Source organism: Marmota flaviventris, chromosome 18 (assembly GCF_047511675.1).
Source record: "Marmota flaviventris isolate mMarFla1 chromosome 18, mMarFla1.hap1, whole genome shotgun sequence".
Taxonomy (NCBI): domain Eukaryota; kingdom Metazoa; phylum Chordata; class Mammalia; order Rodentia; family Sciuridae; genus Marmota; species Marmota flaviventris.
In genome coordinates this window covers 59,439,530-59,460,476 of record NC_092515.1, presented here as the reverse complement: position 1 = coordinate 59,460,476, position 20,947 = coordinate 59,439,530, and the positions used below count along the sequence as shown (strand labels likewise).

Sequence of the window (20,947 nt, the reverse complement as noted above, 5' to 3'; positions counted from 1 at the left end):
GGGAAGCCCCTGGCACCCCACGTGGCACACCTGCTACAGATGAGGGTCTGGCCAGGAGTCACGTTGCCAATCCGCGGCAGGCTCAGCTCAGAGACCTCCACCCCACCCTCAGGCTGGGGGCCTCAGAGGGCCCCCTGAGGGCGGGGCCCTGGAGAAGCCAGCTGAGCTCCTTCAGAGCCCTGGGAAGCCCCACCCCGAGGAGGGGCCTGTGGGGGTATCTTAAGATCCCTGGTGAGGTCAGCTGTCTCAGAAGCTGCAAACTCTTGGCAAGGTGGCTCTGACCCCTCGTCCCTGTCTCCCTGGGCTTTGGGCCCTGACCCCACATGCCCTCTGGGGCCCCCTCCGTCATCAGCGGTCAGCCCATCCCCAGCTGAGGTGGGCTCTTTCTCGGCAGCCCTCCCTGCTCAAGCAATGCAGCAGAGGCAGCTGGAGGGAGCCTGAGACCTGTCCCTGGTGGCCGGGACTGTCTGGCCCCTTAGCGTTGGTATCTGTGGTAAGGACCAGGGCTTGGGGTGCCATGGGTGCAGAAGGTTGGAAGCTTGGCGGTGGTGGAGTGGGCTGAGGGTGGATGGGGGAGGGAGTTGGAGGACTGAAGCGGGGGAAGGACAGGGGGTCAGGATCACCACGGGGTTCAGAGAACAGAAGTGAGAATAAACGGGTAGAAAGTGGAGGGGTGAGGGCAGAGGTCACGGAGCTAATGCCTGTGTGGCGCTTGGGACCGGCCAGGCCAGGCCGAGGAAGAGGGCTGCGGGGTGGGGTTGACCTGGGCTTTTAGCTTGTACCCACCTGACCTGGAGGGAGGAATCCGAGGTCTTGGGAACGAGACCTTAAGCTGTGAAGAAAGGGAAGGCAAAGACTGCCCTTTCTCTCTGTCCCTCTGCTGTCCCCAGCCATGGAGGGACAGACCCGAGGAGGCAGAGGCCCTCCAGAAAAGCCCCTCCCTGCCGCTGCCAGCCGCAGCTTGTCGTCTGTGGGCGCCATCTTCATTCTCCTGAAGTCCGCGCTGGGAGCGGGGCTGCTCAGCTTCCCCTGGGCCTTCCACAAGGCCGGGGGCGTGGGGCCCGCCTTCCTGGTGGAGCTGGTAAGTCTCAGGAGGTGCTCTGGAGCCCTGTGTGGCTGCGTGGCCGCTTCGGCCTCCTGAGTGGGATCCGCAGGCTGCTGGCGCAGAGCTGCGTGTCTAGGAACCGGGCCTCTGGGGTCTTGCCCTCTATCTGCTTGGCTGATGGGGGAGGCCACGGTCCATCTCGTGGCCCTGGGCAGGAAACATTCTCCACCGTGGCTGGTGAGCTCAGCCAGAGCCGGGTGGTTCACAGGCAAAGTTCTGAGCACCCCGTACATGAATCTGGCTCTGCTGCTGGGCAGGAGCCACCTTCGGGCATCCTTTCTCCTCCAGAGCTGCCCAGGCCCCTGCCAGGAGCTCAGTGGGCAGAGGCTGGAGGGCTCCGATGGCTGCGGTGGAAGGAGGTCTAACTGGTGAACCTCAGACTCTTGGGAGTTGTGAAGGCCAGACCTGGGACAGATGGCCAGACTTTGCTGTCCTGCCGTCACTTCGTGGCCACTGGTCCTGGGGGAGGTTCTGGGCCGAAGCTCCTCTCACGCTTCCTTCAACCCCCGAAGGTCTTTACTGAGCACCTGCTGGGTGCCAGGAACTTCTCTGGCACAGAGAAATGTGCTGTGGTCCTCACGGAGCCAGACATGACGGTGCTGGGGTGTGCAGAGCTGCGCAGCTGCCAGAGTCTGTTCCCCCAGCTGCTGGACAGAGCACCTCAGATGGGTGTTTAATGCCCCAGGAACATCTTCCCACAGTCTGGAGGCCAGAGTCGGTCAAAGTTGTCAGAGGGGCCCACGGCCTCCATCCTCTTCTGGCCCCTGGAGGCCCAGGGCCCGCAGCTTGTGCGTGACCACCTCACTGCAGACTCCACCTCCTGCTTTTCCTGGGGCCCCTCCTCTCTCCCAGAAGGATGCTCATCACTGGAACTGGGGCCAGCTGCATGATCCTGGTGACTTCACCTGAGGCTCTTAACAACATGCTTCAAGACTCTTCGTCGTCATTGACATCTGCAAAAACTAAGTCGAAGTCGCAGGTTTGCGGGTTGGGGCACCATCCCTGCACGTGGTGGACCATTCTCTGCAAAAATGGTGATCAGCAGCACACACAGCACAGGGTACTGTCATCAGAGCTATGCCGAGCGGAGGAAGCCAGATAGGGACACAGAACAGGGGGAAGGGGAGGTCAGGGGTTTCTTCCAGGGAAAGACAGGCAGAGCTGGCTGGAAGGGGCCTGCGGACCTTCCGGAGACTGTGGAACAGTGTGTGCCAAAAGGAGTGGGTGACCACGTGCATCTCCTGTGCAACTCCGATGACACGGAAGGTGCTGCTCTTGATTCTGTGTAAATTCCATGGGGGGACTGGGAACACATCGCCCTCCGTAGCTGCGGGCAGCCGTGTCGGGGAAGCACACTGATAGCAGCAGCTGGCTTCCGATGCGTCCATCAGTGGAGGCTGCGAGCTGCAGAGCCCTGGCCAGCGGGTGGAGACTGAAGCCATGCACAGGAGCTGCTCCTAGCCCACGCTGGGAAGTGGGTGTGGTGCTCACTGCAGAATCATTCTAACTCTCCTGTATGTTTGGAAATCATGGTAAACAGTGGGGAAAATATTTCAGCCGACACAGAGGGAGATTGGAGCACTGAAGGATGGCCACCACTTCTGGAGCACTCTCCCTGAGAGGGCACTGAGCTAGGCTTGTCCCCTGCCATGGTCAGGCCTGCTGAGGTGGGCAGGCTGTGCCCATTTCACAGAAGGAACAGCAGGGGCGGATAGTCTGGCCCCACACAGCAGGCCACACATGGTTAGATTCTGGGCCCAGGCCTGCTGTTCCTCCTTGGGTTCCTAACCACCGCACACACCCACACCCAGGCGACCCAAGGGCGTAGTTTAAACTCTCTGGACCCCTGTTGTCTCTTCTGTCCTGCTGGGGCAGGATGGGGTCAGAACCCAGGTCTGCAGAGCCAGAGTGGCCATTGGGCTCCACCTGCTCTGCAGCTCTGACTCAGGGTAGGGAGGGGTGGAAGCCCATCTGGTGGAGGCTGCAGGCTCCAGGCTCCACAGCCAGTCCCCAGCCCTGGCCTCCACAGAGGCCCATTGGAAGACCATTTGGTGGAGGCTGCAGGTTCCACAGCCAGTCCCCAGCCTGGCCTCCGCAGAGGCCCAGTGGAGGCCCTGGGGCTGCTGACCTGAGCATGCATAGTCCCACAGTCTTTCTCTGCAGGTCTCCTTGGTCTTCCTGATCAGTGGGCTGGTCATCCTGGGCTACGCGGCCTCTGTCAGCGGCCAGGCCACCTACCAGGGTGTGGTCCATGGGCTCTGTGGCCCCACCATCGGGAAACTGTGTGAGGCCTGCTTCATCATCAACCTGCTCATGATCTCCGTGGCTTTTTTCAGGGTAATTGGAGACCAGCTGGAGAAGTGTAAGTATCCTTGAAGAGTCAGAGTGGTCCAGGGTACAGAGCCCATAGTAAGTGGGACACAAGATACTGGGCAGGGCCCGAGGGGCTGCACATCCAAGTTCCCAACATGGTGGGGCAGGGAGACTCAAACTGATCATCAGCAGTAGGGCAGTGGTCATGAGCTGAACAGGAGAGACCATGCCTACATGGGATGTCCAGTGGTCGCAGCCCATTTCACAGACGGGGAGATGGAGCCAACTGCAAGAAATCCTTGCTGAAAAAGGCCCAGTAATGCCTTCAATTTTGAAATGCCTAAGTGACATGGACTCTCTCTGGTCCCCTGCTAAGACTTTTCCTCTAAGCACTGCCTTAGCAGCACCTTACCAGTGTCCATATGTTCTACTCTCATTTTTATACCATTCTGAATATCTGCTAATTCTTGCTGTCACTTATTCTATAACTTATGGGATGTTTGAATTGTGTTGTTTAATTTCCGTTTGTTTGGAAGTTTTTTAGATCCTGTTTTGGTCTCTACCTTCATTATTTTGTGGACAGAGAACTTGGTAATTTCAACTGTTTTGTTTGTTTTTGCAGTGCTGGGGTTCCAACTGCTAGGCAAGCTAGGCAAGCGTTCTACACGGAGCCACACCCCAGCTGTCAGTCTTCCGAGATCTGTTGGGACTTTGTCTGTGGCCTAGCACTTGGTCAGCCTCGGCAGCACTCTGTGTGCTTGTGGGGAGCTGTGTTCTGCAGTTGCTGAGTGCAGCGTGCAGGAACGGGTGTCAGGCCAGGTGGGCAGCAGCCCTGTGCAGGTCTCCTGTGGCAGCCCTGTTCATCTTTTTATCTTGTTCTAGTTATTTTCTCAATAGTTCAGCTGCAATTGCAGATTTGTCCATTTCTCCCTTTAATTCTGTCAATCTCTGCTTCTTGCTTTTTGAAGCTCTGTGATTAGGGACATTCTGTTATCGTTATGAAACATTCTGCCTTATCTCTGGGTGAGTCCACCTTCTCTGCTGTAGAATAGGCCACTTGGCTCCCTTCAGATCAGGATGTGTGCAGTAGACATTGTTCCTTTTCTTGTACTTTGAACTTGACGGTGGCCTGGAATTTTAAAATGCATTTCTTGTAGACAGCATCTGTTCCGCTCTTGCATTTTTCTGTCATCTTGACAATCTCAAGACATTGAATTGGATTGTTTAGACTTAATTGGAATATAATTAGTGATAGGGTTGGGTTTAAGTCTACCATTTACCATTTATTTTTCTCTGACCTTTGACCCCTGTGTGAAAAGGTCCCTGGCCATGGGATTTTGGAATTAAGGCCACCATGTCTTAGGAAACACTGTCATACAGCATCACAGTTGGTCTCCCTGACCCTCCTGGTGGGTGAGTGGCCACAGAGTGCCTTGCTTCTCTCAAGTTTCCTAGTGGTGAACTGCTAGTGCTGTGCTGAGGAGGGCTGAGGACCAGTGTTGGAGCACCGTGACCGTAGTGCTGATCAGGATGTGAGTTGCCCGCTTGACTGGGGTGGAGAGTACCGCCCATGTTTCTGGTTAGGTATTTGGGGATATGACTTTCTTTGGCAAGCCCAAAGCTCCTGGGAAGGCGAGCTAATTAGATGTTGGGGTGTTTAGGGGAGTCAGTAAGTTGGGTAAAAATGACCACTGTAAGTAATGCTGAGGACCTCAAGAAATATCCTAGAAACTGCACCTCTGAGAAGAATCTGGCATAGCCCTGACACTGAACTGGAGTTTCCTGGCGGCTAGGGAGCTGGTGGGTGAGCGCCTGCTCTTTCCCATGACCCACCTATGAGCTCCGGCATCCGCACCCTCGTAGCATCTCCAGCTCGGAGCACCTGCCCTGACGCTCCAGCTGCAGAAACTCACTGCCTCCTGCTGCAGTGGACGTCCTCTCCTGCCCCTCTGTCCTGCCTCAGATCTGCTCCATGTTAGCCCTCTAGCTGTGGCAGAATAGCAATAGCCCCAGCTTCTCTGTTATCCCTCCCCTGGAAGTGGGTGAGCTCTGAGCACCAAGTCCTCAAGTCAGGTAGGCTCTGGGACAGCTCTGTCCTGCAGATGGGCTGTCAGGAGGCTCCAGAGCAATCGCCATCAGCTCAACACCCTTCCAAGATGCCCCGGTCCCCACGTGAGGCAGCCCTGGCTGGCTCAACTCTGCCCTAACTCTCCTGGTTGGCGACCTGGGTCATGGTGTTCTAGACCACCAGGTGTGGGCTGCTGTTGTGCTGCAGCTAGGCCGTGGAGCAGCTCTCCACCAGAGTCACGGCCAGAAGTCCCCCGCAGGTCCCAGTCTGACCCCAGCCAGCCACCAAGCTCGTTGGCTCACTTGTGCCTTATCTCTGGCAGTGTGTGACTCCCTCCTGCCGGGCGGCCTGCAGCCGTGGTATGCCACCCAGCGCTTCACCCTGCCCACGCTCTCCATGCTGGTCATCCTGCCCCTGTCCATGCCACGGGACATCGCCGTCCAGAAATACACAAGGTACAGGGGCTGCAGACGCTTCCAGGCAGGGCAGCGTGCCAACTGGGTCTCCCCTTGGCGAATGCTGGCATTAGGAGGGACGAGGGGACCGCTGGGCTCTGGCTCCCCATTTGGAGAAGGGAAGAGATTGAAGCTTGTAGAAACGACACTCGCCCCTGGTGGGAAACACAAATCTGCAAGAAGCTTGCTGTGACATGACATTGTGTTCTTGAACTGTCACCGACTTGTCCTGCCCACAGCCACACACAGGCACAGAGACACGCACAGCTTTTTCTTGATTTTTTTTTTCCCCCCTGAGGCTTTGGGTTTACTATTGAAGAAAGGAGCGTGGGGCACCTCACCCAGGCTGCACAGGCCTTTCCCCTCAGGGCATGTGAGCAGAGGTAGATTTTTGCCTCTGGAACAATAGACGTGGCAGGCCACAGAGCTTCTGTGCCACGGTCTTCTCCTCTTCCTGAGGTTGACCACTGGTACCCTGACCTGGGTGCCAAGTCTGAGCCGCTGACTGGCCTTTGTTAGTGAGGGGCAAGTTATCATCTCCGAGGACGCCAGTGACATTAAAAACTCCACATGCCCAGCCTCTTGGCCTGAGTGGCCAGTGCTGCTGCCCTTTGTACAGATGAGGGGACGCATGCTCAGGAGGAGAATGCGACCGCGCTGGCCAGGGAGGGCAGGAATTTGGATGCCAGTGTGCACCTCCCTGCGCTGGCTGTCGCCCAGTGTTGGCACCCTGACGCCCACCCGTCTGTGTCAGCACCCTAGGCACCCTGGCCTCCTGTTACCTGGCCCTGGTCATCACAGTGCAGTACTACCTCTGGCCCCATGGCCTCGTGCAGGAGCCCCGTCCTTCCCTGAGGTGAGTCTGCGCAGACAGCTCTTCGTGGCCTCCAGAGGGAGGCCCCCGGGGAGCCTGCATGTGGGACTTCTGGGCTTTCCTGCAGGGCCCTGGCCCTTCCTGTGAGGTCTCTCTCTTTCCTTATGCGTGACAAGGCCAAGGAAAGCCCCTTCCTTCTTTAGAAAGGTTGCAGCCATCCCAAGGGATGACCAGCTACAGGCCCAGGCCACACAGGTGCTGAAGGCCACACTAGCCTGGGGCTCCTGGCCATGGTAGATGTGTCCCTACAGGGGGATGCAGCAAAACCCAGCAGCCAGGTTACTTGGGCAGAGGGGACCGTGAGGAGGCTAAGCTGGTGGGCCACTCAGCCAGGACAGAAAGTGGCAGAGCACTCGCCTCGCATGTAGAAGGCACTGGGTTTGATCCTCAGCACCACGTAAATAAAATAAAGGAATTGTGTCCATCCTCAACTAAAAGAAATTAAAAAAAAAAAAAACAAAACTCGTAGCTGTACTCAGGTAGGGCCTCTGGCATGGCTTAAAATTCATCCTCTCGAGTTGCGAGTGATTTGAGTTCCCCTTCCTTAACAAACGCCTGTTCTTGTGACTTGCAGCCCTCCGCCCTGGACGTCTGTGTTCAGTGTCTTCCCCACGATCTGCTTCGGTTTTCAGGTGAGTTCAGAGTGTGGCCGTTTCCGAGGCTCCCTGCTCCTGTCAGGGAGAAGTCCGAGGACTTGTTCTAGGGTGCCATGGGCTCTCGGCACCCACAGTGTTGGCCAGAGGCTGTCTTCAGAGACTAAGTCAGTGGGTTGGCGTCTGGCTTCCCTGGCGGGTTGTGAATTGTCATTGAACTTGGGAACCTAGTCCTCACCAGCAGCAGCTCCATGTGTACTAGGTTTGCAATAGAGTGTGGGGACCTGGAGCCTGTCCCCTCTGCAGAGTGCTGACAGACTGTCACCATGCGGGCAGGCCTGGGGCTGCCCTCCTATGCTCCAGGACACCATGCCTGCAGGTGGTTTGTCCCAGGGGCCAGGTGAGAAGGATCGTGTCTCGTGAGGTTCACAGTTTGGAGGGACCAAGTGGCAGAGGCAGGCGAGGAGTGAAGGCAGCTGGTGTGGCCCCCCCAGCAGAGGCGGGGGCAAGGACTCTGGAAGGATGGGGGCGCAGCCAGGTGGAGGAGGGTCCGCCAGGCGGAGGCCGCAGCACAGGGAGCCCCCAGCATGCCGGCCTGGGCAGGCGGAGGGCGGTGGTGGAGGAGGGGCGGCCCACGCCCCTCTGTGGAACTGGGGCTCCCTGCTCTCCTGGCAGCTGCCACCTTTTTTCGTGGTTTGCTTTGGGGAAGTTTTGCCTCCATCTCCTAAAAACAACCACCTCCCCTCCACTGATGCCACCCCCAACCACAGGACTCTGCAAAGTAAAACCCAGCTCCGAGGACTGGCGCAGTCCGCCTTTCAGCCTCGAGTGCCCTCGCCCCCCCCTCCCACAGCCGGTCTCTGCTGTCGTCTTGCTTTTTTTTTGAGAAGCATTTTTGGAATATCTGAAACACTCCTGTTTCTCATCTTTATTACCGACCCGGTGCCGCTGCTGGGGTTCAGCCAGCAGCTCAGGCGATTTTCTCACACCCAACATCTTGGGAGATGCGCAGCGTGGATTTGCTGTTGGCTGTGATCTGCTCTAGCTTGGCTGCCCCTCCTGGCCCCGGCCACGGCCACGGCCACATGGTGGGCGCCTGGCCCTGGCTTCACCTTTGTCTTGGCTGCCCCAGCTCTCCTAGCAACCAGGCCGGCTCCGTTTCCAAGGACACCCGCTGCGCTGCTTGGCTGCCTGACAGCGGGGGCAGGGTTAGGCCGGGGGGGGGGGTGGGGGGGGTGGGGTGGGGGGTGGGGGGGGAGATGATGGAGGCTGAGCAGCTCGGGGAGGGGCAGGTGGGCCTGTTGTCCTCAGGAACGGACCTCATTCAAACCGCCACCAGGCGCAGTTAGCAGTGGACGGTCCCTCCTGCATGGCCTGTGCAGGCTGGGTGTGGGGCCTGAGGAACAGAGGGGCTGCCCGGATGATTCCAGCCGCCCAGGCCTCCCTGGGACTTCTGGGTTTGGTTTTACCTCTTTGTTGAGGGGCAGGTCACTTATTGTATGACCTGACCTTCTGAAGCGCACAAGTTGACAGAGTCACAGGCCTACAGCTGCCACCACCATCAATTTCAGAACATGTTTGTCAGGCCCCAAAAGAGCCCCCTAAGTGTCAGCAGCCGCTCTGCCTCCCTCTCCCAGCCCCCGCGGACCTCTGACCTGCTCTGTCCCTGGGTCTCCCCTTATATGCCTTTCATATACATGGGACCAGTGACGTGGCACTGCGTCTTCCCCTCGGCACCATGTTTCCTTCACGTGGTGCGTGTCTGCTCCCTTCCTCGCTATGGCCCAAGTAGCGTCCCACCCAACAGTCAGCCACAGTCTCTGTGTCTGGTGTCCCCACCTCTGCTCGGCCTCTGTCACAGAGCAGCTGTGAGCCTGCACACACCAGCCCCCTCACCCCAACTGCCCTGCAGAGCAGCCACCCTGAGGGCCCCTCTTTGTCACCCGCCGTCAACAGACAGAAGCCCCACGCAGGAGCACAGGGAAGGAGGCTTCCTGGTGCGTCCAGCACCCTGAGGTCTGCCCCCACGTTGGGCCCCGCTGTGCCTCTGCACACAGAACTGAAAGCAGAGCCTGGGATGTGGGGGCACCTGGGGTCTGCTGTGAACAGGGGACGGTGTGTGGAGGAGCACCCTCAGGTCATGGCCGGGCGGAACTCCTGGCCGTCTGGGAAGTGTGCGTCCCAGGAGCGCCCCAGCATGGAGGAGCTGCAGGCCTCATCCAGAGTCTGCTGCCTGTGGCGGGGGGCTTGGGGCTCAGCTAGCCTGTGGCCTTCATCTCCTGGGGTTCAGGGAGACCCCAGGGAGAAAGGAGGCACACAGCTGCCCCAAGGGAGGTGCACCAGGGCTCACCCAGGTGGGGCCCGGAGGGATGAGGCCAGTGTGCCGCCCCCACCTCCGAGAGGGGAGCTCCATGACAGGGCACTGTGGCCGGCTTGCTGACACTGTATTCCCAGCACGCACCAGCATCTGAGTGACACGGAGCCTGGGACAGGGAGGGACAAGGGTGGCTGCCGGGGAAGTTGGGAAACTTGGTTAACTAAACATGGTTAACTATGGTATGGTTGTCAGCCATGCCAGGCTCTGGGCAGCCCCAGATCGGCAAGGTGGCCACAGTCATGATCATGCAGCTGATGGCTGCTGAACACCAAACCCAAAGGAGCACTTGTTGGGGCCAAGTGTGAGAGGGGACGCTGGGTCCAAGCAGGATGAGTAGGGCTGGGTGGCAGGTCAGCTGCCGAGGGGCGCAGGAGGGCCCTGCTCAGTGAGTGACCAGTGGGGCGGTGGTGAGCAAGGAACCAGGTGATGAGACCCTACCTGGGAGCCTGGAGTGCGGAGTGTGTGAGAGGAGGCAGCATCCGTCCACCCTGGCTGCTCTGCCATGCCAGTGCCACGTCTGCCCGAGTGCAACACCCAACCACAGGGGCTCTTGCATCCCCTGCACGGTTTATGTGGCAAGTCCTGTAAGAGGTGACATGTTGCACATGAAGTATTCAGGTTTAAGTCTGCTCCTGAGTGACGCTGTCCACTCCGGGAGGCCCCTCGCTGCCTTTTCCCACCAGTGGCACCCATTCTACCTGAACCACTGTTCTGCCATCTGTCACCTAGAGCAGAGATGCTCCTGAGTGACGTTTGGCCACATCTGGAGACGTTTGGGCTGTCACAAATGGGGGCATCCAGGGGATCACAGCTGGAGTGCTACACACAATCCTTCAGTGCACAGAGCAGCCCCCACCAAGAGACGACCTGCACCCACAAAGCCCGTAGTGCCGAGGTCAGGAACCCTGCTACAGACTTGTCTGAACTTCACCCCGCGGCATGCTCTCCCGCCTGGCCCTGTGTTCATGGTGGCATGCCTGCGAGTCTTCGGGGCTCAGGTGGAGAGCTGGGCTCCATCTTTTTGGAGCCATGCAGTCTTGCCTGTGTGAGTCTCCCGTGGTCTATTTATGTCTTCTGCTAATGCTGGACACACAGGGTGCTCCCCGCCTTTGGGCGGTATTCCCAGTCGTTCAGGTGGTCCTGACGCCTGCTGACCACAGTCTCGCTGACCACACTTCTGCCCTCCAGTGTCACGAAGCCGCCGTCTCCATCTACTGCAGCATGCGCAGCCAGAGCCTCTCCCACTGGGCCCTGGTCTCCGTGCTGTCCCTGCTGGCCTGCTGCCTCATCTACTCGCTGACAGGTAGGACCCTGCGGGGCACCCAGGGGTGGGCAGGGCGTGGCAGAAGGAAGGGGAGCCACAGCTAGTGCTGGCTCCACAGTTTCTATTCTGAGCGCCCCACAGGAACAGGCCCCGCTCGGAGATGAATAAATGCAGCTCAGAGGGCCCCGGGGCTTGCCCAGGGCCTCACAACTAGATGTGCAAAGCTGAGAGTCACCCTCTGCTGTCCTCAAAGCCCCTGCTCCTCCTGCTCTCAGAGACAGCAGCAGTGCAGCCCTCACGACACCACATCGGGGTGGTTCGCAAGACACTTGCAGCTGACAGGCTCGGGTGCTTACGAACTCTGCGAGACAGGCAGCGGATCCTCAGATGTGTGGCTTAGAAAGGGGCCATGACATGCCTGAGGTCACAGGCACATTGCAGCACAGAGCCAGGTCTGAGGTGGGGCGGGATGACTTCTGGCCACTTCCCAGCCTGGTGGCTTTTTAATCCACCTGTTGGAGCCTCTGATTTGGAAAGGCTCGGGCTGCAGCAGGCCTGCCAGGCAACTTTGGACTTCTGAAGCCACCCTAAGGGAACTCAGCAGAGCAGGGCTTGTCGGTCTAGCCCCGAGTCGGAGGACACCCAGAGCTGGCAGACCCCCTTCAGAAAGAGCCCTGAGCAAAGCCAAGGAGGCCTCAGCTCTTGGCCAGAGGGTGTGCTTTAGGGCAGGTGTGACCCTGGTCACTGAGGCCAGGGGATTGTCCTTGAGTCCCAGGCCACCTAACAGCTGTGTGGTTCTGGGTGGCCACTGACCCGGGGCTGTCCGAGGAGCAGGCCGGGCTGGAGCAGGTTGGGTTTTCAAGCACTGAGCCTCCAGCCTCCGCCCACTCTGGGCAGGCCCCTGGCACCAACTGTGAGCAGACACCAGGGCTGGGCGGGAGTGCAACCCAGGGGCATCACGTGCAGGCTGAGGGCCAGCAGGACGGCCTTGGAGAAGGGCGGGATGGGAGCCCTTCTGGAACCTTCCCTCAGCTCCCAGGGAGACCCGCGGGCCCTGTGTGTTGGGGGGTTGGCCTTCTCCGTCTGAAGTGTGCTGGATGCTGTGCTCCGGCCGCAGGGGCTTATGGCTTCTTAACGTTTGGGACCGGAGTTTCTGCTGACATCCTGATGTCCTACCCGGGTGATGACGTGGCCATCATCGTCGCCCGGGTCCTCTTCGCCGTCTCCATTGTGACCGTCTACCCCATTGTGCTCTTCCTGGGGAGGTGAGCCGGGCGGGGGTGGCTGGCAACTAGTGGGCGGGTTCAGCCTGTGGTGGGGCTGTGTTATCTCGGAGGAGAGAGGAGGAAACCAGGCACGGAGGGCCTGGGGAGCTTGCCCAGTGCTGCCCAGTGAGCGCCAACCAGGACTGGGCCGAGCCACACGCGCTGGACCTTCCCCCGTGCTGCACTCTGCTGGCAGCCCATCTGACAGTCGCTGAGCCCCTGAGGGTTGGGGGTCCCCTGGGGAGTAAGCACCTGGGGGCAGAACGGGGGACCAGAGGAGGACTTGGGGACTGGCAGTGCCCAGCACTGGCTGGGGCCCCTGGAGTGCCATGTTTCTGGGTTGGCACGGTCTCCAGGTCTGTGATGCAGGATTTTTGGACAAGGAGCTGCAGAGGGACTCAGGGGCCCCTGGTGCTAGCTGACCCCACGGGGCCGTGGGTTCGAGTGCCGCTGACCATATTGTGGGTCGCTGTGACACTGGCCATGGCCCTGTTCCTGCCCGACCTCAGCGAGATCATTGGCATCATCGGGGGCATCAGCTCCTTCTTCATCTTCATCTTCCCGGGTGAGTGGCCGCCTCCAGGCTTGCCCCCCTCCCCTCGCACTGGCCCAGCTCTGTGGGGCCTCAAGGTTCCATGGGGTGGGAGCCCTGTGGGCAGGCTGCGGGCCCCAGGCAGGCCCCTGGTCACCAGGCATGCGGCCTGAGGCTTTGCACACCTGCCCTGGTTTAGCAGCTCAAGATCCCACGGATGGGGAGGCCCAGGCCAGAGTCCCAGGAGGCTCAGCTGGAGCGTGGCAGGGCCGAGCCCACCGCAGCTTTGTCCACATGCCACTGCTGCCTCTTACTGCAGGATGAGGCTTAATTTTTTAATTGCAGCGAAACTCACATAGCTCCAGGTGCAAAAGACACGAGGGGACGTCCCCACCCGTCCCGGAACTGGAGGCACACCCCCTTTCCCCAGGCGAGGGCTTCCTGAGAGACCTCCCAGTGTTGGCACGCATTCCAGTCCCAACCCGGCGTTCTCCCCAAAGGAACCCAGCCAGGGCCAGCAGGGGCGCGCTTCAGGGCCCGAGGAGCCCTGGGGGGACAGCTGAGGCCCACAGGCCTGCAGTTCTGCTGGGAGAGCAGCCACATTGTGCAGATGGTAAAATTGGGGAGCCTGTAGCCAGACACCCTCAATGCCGCAGTCCAGCTGCCATGTCAAACAGGGAGGCCGGTGCCCCTGGGTGGATCTCCAGAGACCCAACGGGAAGTGAAGTTCAACTTGGGGCCAGGTAGAAGGGCAGCGAGGGTGTCACCAACAGCCTTGGGGGACAGATGTTGACATGGAGGGCCGGGGAGAAGCTGGGTATCAAGAGGCTGAGGACACTTACAGAGTGGGAGCAGCAGGCTGTCTGGTGGGTTGAGCTCGGGGTGGACAGGTGGAGGGGGGCTTCCTCCATCCTGGGAAGAGCTCTCCCAGCCGCGCGCCCTGAGCTCCTATCTGGGCGCCGTATTCCGGTTTAGCTCGCGCTGGGTGCCTTGAGTCCCAGCCCTCCCATGCGGGCTGGAGGTCGGTGGTGGGGATCCCGTGGGCCCTCCAGAGCTACTTTAAAACAGGTACACATAGGCAAAGGCAAAGAAGCCGTGTCTGCCAGCCGCTGAGCGCCTCCAGGTGCCAGCCTCATCTCCGCCATACCCTCACTGACGCTGCTGTGGGCGGTGTTGTCACTGTCCCTGAGAGACTGAGGCTCTAGAGGCCATTGTCACCACTGGCCAAGGTGTTGGAGGGGTGCTGAGCTGGAACTCCCCCCACCTGCCTGACTCCAAGTTGAGCCTCAGGCCCCCACATTGTGCCACCTAGCCAGGAGGGGCTGGCCTGTGGGCCACCTGTGGGAAAGTCCTCGAGGGGCCCCTGAGGTCACCTGGGTGCTGACTGCATCTCTTCATAGGTCTGTGCCTCATCTGTGCCGTGGGCATCGAGCCCGTAGGACCAAGAGTCAAGTGAGTGTCCTCAAAGCCAGGATGGTGGCTCGGGTGTGCCCATGGACTTAGGAGTGAGAGTGCTTCTGTCCACCCTCCTCCTGTGGGGAGGGGGCATCCCCATGGTAAGAGGGTAGCTGAGCTAGATGGGTTCCCAGCCAGCAGTGCCCGGCGTATGCACATCCACCCGGTCCTGGCTACTTGGCTAGACCCAGGGCAGGACAGGCTGCCTGCTGGTGGAGTCTGGGAGCTGCGGTGGCAGGCTGGACCCAGGGCTACATGCAGTGTCCTCAGACAGCAGGTCTTGCTGGTGCCCTAGGTGCGGCCACGCTGGGCCTGTTACACACCACCACCGTCCTTCTGGGGAGCCTCCACTGGTCAGGAGACGACAGGACAGAGTGGGGCTGGTTCCCATTCACAGGTGCAAAGACAGAGGCTGGGCAGGTGGGGACATGCTGCTCTAGCGTTTTAGGGCCACCAGAGCAGATTCGCACCTCCTGAGGCCGAACGCAAGGAAAGCGCCCTCTCCCAGCCCTGGGGACCAGCCTGGGCTCAGGCTGCCCACTCTGCAGGCTGCTGGTGGCCGCTGTGTCCTTGGCTTGTAGCTGCTGCACCCGTGTCTGCCTCCGTCCTCCTGTGGCCATCTGCTCTGGGTCTCAAGTCCCCCACTGCCCTTCTCTTAGAAGGACATCTCCTCACAGATCCTCATGCCGTCACTTCTGCAAAGACCTGTTTCCAAAGAGGTCACACGCATGGGTCCCAGGTGGACGTGAGCCTTGGGGGACACATTCAGCCCAATTCAGACACTCTGAAGTCACAACAGCCAGGGTGTGGCCCGGCTGTGTCCCTGTCCCCCAGCCCCTCTGGACTCAAGCTCAGCTTCTCCAAAGAGCAGGCTCAGCGTGGCTTCTCCCCACCTGAGCCCAGAGCTGACCCTGGCCATCTGGCACCCTAATGGCATGTCTCCGGTGCGCTCTTTGGAATCTTGCTCTTGGGCTCTGTCCCATGATCCATGCTCATCACGGTTTTTATTGGAGAGCTTTCAAGACGATTTTCTTCCTAAGCTGCTCTCGTCCTCCTGAACCACTGAGTGGCTTCAAGGGATGCTGTGGCTGGGGTCACACCTGCCGTACCCCCACTGTGTGCGTGGGTGGCACTGACATGTGCTCACCAGAGATGCCCCTCCTGGCCCCTGGGTCCTCCTAGCCTCTGTTGACGGGGCCAGAGCCATCTCTGGCCACCCTGCTGTTGGTGGGAATCTTCTCGTTGCCCCACCTCCTTGACTCACCTGATTATATTAGGAAGCTTGCGAATGTGGCCCTGGCAGCCAGTCCCCACCCCACACCTCCACCACCCTCCTCCCCCAGTGGGTGTGTGACTGTGACTTACAGCTTCTATCTCATCCCTCATTGGGAGGCTTAAGTAGATGAGAAGAGGGGAGTTTGAAACAGAGCCCCTCACCCCTCAGTTTCTTTTTCTCTGATAAAATATTGGGGAGAAACAAGATTATGAACTAAGAGATGGAGAGAGGAGGTTTTGGGAAATGCCTGGGTACTTTATTTCCCAAAATTGACTCAGAAACCCATCCCCTCAGGTAAAGGAGAGAAAAGAATTTTCTCAAAACCGGTGATTCTCCTGGGGTCCAGCAGCACGTTTCCAGGCCGGCTTCGCTCGTGGGTGCAGGGCCGGCTGTGCCTGGCGCTGACGTGGTGCATTGAATTGGCAGGTGCTGCTTGGAGGCCTGGGGCGTGATCTCTGTGCTGCTGGGCACCTTCATCTTTGGGCAGAGCACAGTGGCAGCTGTCCTGGAGCTGCTCTGAGCAGCCCCTACAGGTGACCTGTGCAGCTCCCACCTCTATCCCTGAGACCGATGCAGGTTTCATCATGAAGATGCTGGGCAAACAGACAGCTTCTGCCTTCCAGGCTGCCCGTGGACTCTGCTCCTTCCAGGATTTCTGGTGAGGAAAGACGGAATTAGGTTCTGGCAGCTGCTGTGACAAACCACCACACACAATGACTCAAAGCAACATTAGCGTGTCGCTTCCAGTCTGGAGGCCAGATTTTGCAGTGGAGGTCTGGTGGGCCGTGCTCTCTTACTGTTGGTGGCTGTTGGTGCTCCTCCGTGACCCTGGCTTGCAGATGTCACTCAGTCTCTGCTTTTGTCTTCACCTGGCCACCTCCCCTTTGTGTGTCCAAATCTCCTCCTCCCTACAAGGATACCAGCCCTTCGTTCGGGGCCATCCCCATTAAGTATGTCCTCCTCTGAACTTGACTGCATCTCGTCTCAGTTACTCAATTAGGATGTATAAAGATCCAGTCTCCAAATAAGGTCACATTGGCAAGGGCTGGGGGAAGGACTCGGCCCAGGACACAGAGGTGGGAGCCGAGGCTTTGGGTGTATTGATCAAGGTGAGGGCAACGGGCGCCCAGGAGGAGACTTGGGGGCATCCCTCGGGGGCAGTGGAGGGGTGAGCCCTCTGCCCAGGGCCTGGACCAGAAGGTGCACAGGTGCAGCCCAGCGTGGGTCCCAGGAGACGCCTTCCCTGCCACTCGCTCTGCCTGGAGAGCCCAGGAGCCAAGTGGGCCCATCGTCCTGTAGCTCCCTCCTGGCCCCACCCTGTCCCCTGTCCCCTGTCCCCTGACCCTGCCCTGGCAGGAGTCAGCCTGCTGCCGAGAGTGTCAGGGCAGAGGGTCCTTCAGAAGAGCTCTTTCCCCTGGGCAGGACGTGACCAGGCAGTGGCCTGTGCCCTTCCCATGTATGTCACACACGGCGTCTGTGACCCAGTGAGGTCGATGGTGACAGGACTGTGTGTGTGCCAGCCTGTCCACGTGCACTCAGTCTAAACGCCACGCTGTAATTCACACACTGTGAGACACCCCCCCCAGGTGCACAGTCCAGGCACTTGGCGTGTTCAGACACGCCACCACCCTGCCACCCCGCCACCTGCCTGCAGCAGCTGCCCTCACCCGGGAGGGCCCCATGCCATCAGCAGCCCTGTCCCCTCAGTCTCCAGGTCGTCCTGTCTGGACACACCTGGTCGACCCAGGCGGAACGCAGTCCTGTGGGGGCTCCCTTGAGGGAGCACAGTGTCCACTGCACAGGTGGCAGCTGAGGCGTGGGAAGGCCAGGGCTGCCTGTCCTGCAGGCTGCAGCGCTGAGTCACAACCGACCTTGGCTTGAGCTCCACTGTCTGCTTCCTCTACCGCCTGCTCCAAGCAGAGGAGTGACCACAGTGGGGGACATGTGCTCAGCCTGCGGATGGGGTGGAGCCCCTACCAGCCTCCTCCACAGCCGCTGGGGGAGGGGCGTGGCTGCAGGCAAAGGCCCTGGACCCTGTGAGGGGACGCAGGACCTCTCCCAGTCCCCTTGAACCAACACCATGGTGACCTGCCCACCCTGTGTCCAGCGGCCACAGGGTCCTCCCAGACAAAGGCTCAGGAGCCAGGATGCACACCAGGCAGAGTGCTCTAGCAGGTGAGCTGAGGATGGTGGCCTTTGTTGACACCTGCTACCTCCAGGGCTCTGCTGCATGGGCCAGAAGGCTGGGCCAGGCTGTTCAGAGAATCCAGGAATAACAAAGCAGGCACAGTAAGGGTCCTGCCATGAAGGGAGGCCACGTGCCTGGCTTTGAACCTGAGCTTGGTTGGGAACCTGGCTCCGCCACGTGCTATCTCAGAGCTGCTGGGAACGTAGGAACTTTCATCCTGGCCCAGTGGAGCTGGCTCCTGTTCCTGTGTTTTCACTGTGAAGCTCGAGGGTGGGGCTGCACCTACAGCCGCTAGGGTGTCTCTCACCAAGAAAGGCAGCTGCGTTTCCAGAAAACACCAAGGTTGGCAGAGGACACCGAGTTTCCTAGCAGTTATGGGAAAAGGGAAATGGGAGGATTCGAGAGCTCCCCCAGCAGAGCGACACAGGAGGGAGTGGACGGGCATTAAAGGTAAGAGGAGGAGAGGGCAAGGGCTTTGGGGTGCCCGCATTGCCACCAGGACCAAGGTTTCCAGCCAGTTCTGTGGCAGGTTCAGATGTGAGCCACACGTTGGCATCCCAGCACAGGGACAGCGGCCTGCCAGCAGAAGGAGGCCCCCTGGCTGTCTGACCTGGGGAGGAAAATGCTGACGGTCTTTTGGATTGTCCTGCTCAAATGCCAAGTGGCGCCTTGAGGTCTGTGTGGGACAGGGAGGCAGAGGGCCGAGGACGGCGTGGGTGGGGCTGAGCCTGCAGGATCCAGGCTGACCTGGGTCACCGGTGACAACTGCTTGGGTGTAGAGATGCAGGTGCCTAAAGCCACCTCTTCCAAGAGACCACGTGACACATGTATACCAAGGGCCTCACCCTGCTCTGAGCATGGTGGCTGCAAGGGCGCTGAGCACCTGGGGAAACCTGTCCACGAGCTCAGGGTCACACAAAAGGCCCTGTGCCACAGGGCCACCTCTGAGGCCTCCCACGGACAGTCTGGGGTGGAGCAGGGCCCTCGAGGGTGCGTCGGGGACCTCTGTGCAGGTGAGTCGGTGGGGACTGAAATTCCTGTAACATGATTGACAGCTTCGTGGTGACGATCCCAGGCTTCGGTTGTGCCCGGTGCCACCCCTCCCCAGCCCACGACCACAGTCGCCCCGGGCTTGCGGTTCCGGCACTGGGCGGGGTTTGTGGGTCCTAGCTCTGCCTCCCGCCCCGGGGTTTGCAGGTCCTGGCGCTGGTGGGAAGGATGCGGGGTGGCTCCCTTGCGGTTCCGCAGAGCATCCTTGCTGTGACCTCGTCAGCGCCGTACTCCCTTATGACTCGGTGCAGTCCTCCCTCGGTACCACCTGGCGACTTGGCCAGGGTTCCAGGGCCCCAGACACCAGGCGCTCTGGCACCGAGTGTCCTGCCCAGAGTGGTGTGTGCGTCTGTGACGAGGCGCGTCCTCTGGGTATTTCATTTGTGCTGCGGAGGGAGCCCAGGGCCCCGCACCTGCTAGGCAGGTGCTCCACCACGGAGCTGCCCCCGGGCTCCCCCGGGCGCACTGCAGGTGGCCTCTGGACGATGTGGCCCCGAGGCATCGTGGGTGTGTAGGCAGCGGTTAGCGTGATGTTCCGGGAATAACGGCAGGGAAGGTGGGTACGTGTCCAGTGCAGGTGCAGCCATCCGGCCGGACCACCTTGCACCCACCCCAGAGCACCCTGCTCGTGGCTGGCGACTCTGGCTGCGCAGCCTGGGGCCGCACAGGGCCCACTGGCTGTGGCGTGTTCTGTACCTGCTGCTGGTCCGTGGGTATTTGTGTTGTCTCCCCCTTTTGGCTGCTGTGGCCAGTGCCGCCGTGAATACTGGTGCAGATACGTGTTTGAATGCCTTTTAAAAATTCTTGTGGGTATAGTGTGTATCCAGAAATAGAATGGCTGGGTCATAGGGTAACTCTGCCTTTAACTTTTTGAGGAAACTGATTCGGACATTAAGGGTCTTCCCCCGCCCCCCACCATGGAGTGCATGGTAGTTGGACACAGGGTTGTGGGTAGGTGGCTCTCGGTTAGAGTCCACCTGAGCTATTAGTTTGCTGTGTGACCTCTGGCAAATTACTCGTCCTCTCTGTGTCTTCGTTTCCCTGCCCAGGATGGTGCTGTGAGCATGAGGGAGATGGTGCCAAGTGCTTGATTCTGTGCGTGGCTCTGAAGTGTCAATCAAGTGGAGCTCTTATGCCTTTTAGGGTTGAAATGTGTTCTCTTCAGAGCCTGATCCCACCCACCCTGCCTGTGAGGGGGCTGCCAGCAGCCCAGGAGGGGGGGTGCAGGGTGCCCCTGTTATGCCTGGAGAGACTTGGCACTGAGTCCTAAGGGTACAGTGGCCCCCTCTGGGTGCCGCTGCAGGTCCCTGCCCTGCAGGAGGAGGGCACAGGCTGGGAACTGGCGCCAGGGTGCACCTCAGGGACAGCAGGCCTCAAGCCCACCCCACTGTCCCGAATGCCTGCTGTTCTGGTTGTGTGGGGTGCCAAGGGGAGGGCTGGGCAGGTGGCATGGGCAGGCGTAGGAAGAGGCGCGTCCGTGGGTCTGCTTCCTGGGCCATGGCCTGCTGCCCCCCACTCCCCAGCCTCCCTGCCCTGCAGGAGCCCTGCTGGCCTCACCTCTTCCTTGTCCCTTGAGCCTTCTGTGAGACTGTCCTCTAACCAGGACAGAGCTTCCAGAACAGGACCTCAAGGCCAGCACGGGGCTGCCTTGCCAGACAGCAGCTGCACCCCAAGCTCTGGGCAGCCCTGGCCTTGCCCCCCAGAAGGCCAGCTCTACGCCCCTGGGGTATCCTGCAGTCTTTGTTTACCTGGGCCACCTGGTGTCCATGCTAAGGACTCAAGGTGGGGTCCCTGGGGCGGGGCAGGGCTGACACCACTACTGCCACCTGGGCTGGCTCTGCTGACTCGGAGGGTCCCTGTGCTGCCCTAAACCATAAGTGACCCCAGCAGCTTCCCCGAGTCCCTTGGCTGAGCTCAGGATGGTCCTGGGACCCAGAAGGGCTCACAGGCAGGAGCGTATGTGTCACATGCCTCCCCACAGAGCGGTCACCCCCTCCACACTGCAGACAGGACCTCGAGGCCAGGCGTCTTGGTTAAGGTCTGCGGCAAACCCGGGGCCATCCTGGCGGCCAGCTGTCACTCAGGGGAAAGGGGACACAGAAGCACAACACACAGCTGTTCCCAGCTAGGGT

The 20,947-nt window shown here is 60.0% G+C and overlaps 1 protein-coding gene across 1 annotated transcript; it reads left to right on the top strand.

The window, feature by feature from the left end:
* Window positions 1–892: 892 nt before the first annotated feature.
* Slc38a8 (solute carrier family 38 member 8) lies at window positions 893–16,544 on the top strand. Its single transcript, XM_027933268.2, has 10 exons — window positions 893–1,081; window positions 3,269–3,467; window positions 5,809–5,941; window positions 6,696–6,797; window positions 7,390–7,447; window positions 10,974–11,088; window positions 12,167–12,314; window positions 12,671–12,879; window positions 14,247–14,298; window positions 16,004–16,544. The coding sequence occupies exons 1-10, from the start codon at window positions 893–895 to the stop codon at window positions 16,095–16,097; spliced, it is 1,299 nt and encodes a 432-aa protein (XP_027789069.2). The 3' UTR covers window positions 16,098–16,544.
* The last annotated feature ends 4,403 nt before the right edge of the window (window positions 16,545–20,947 follow it).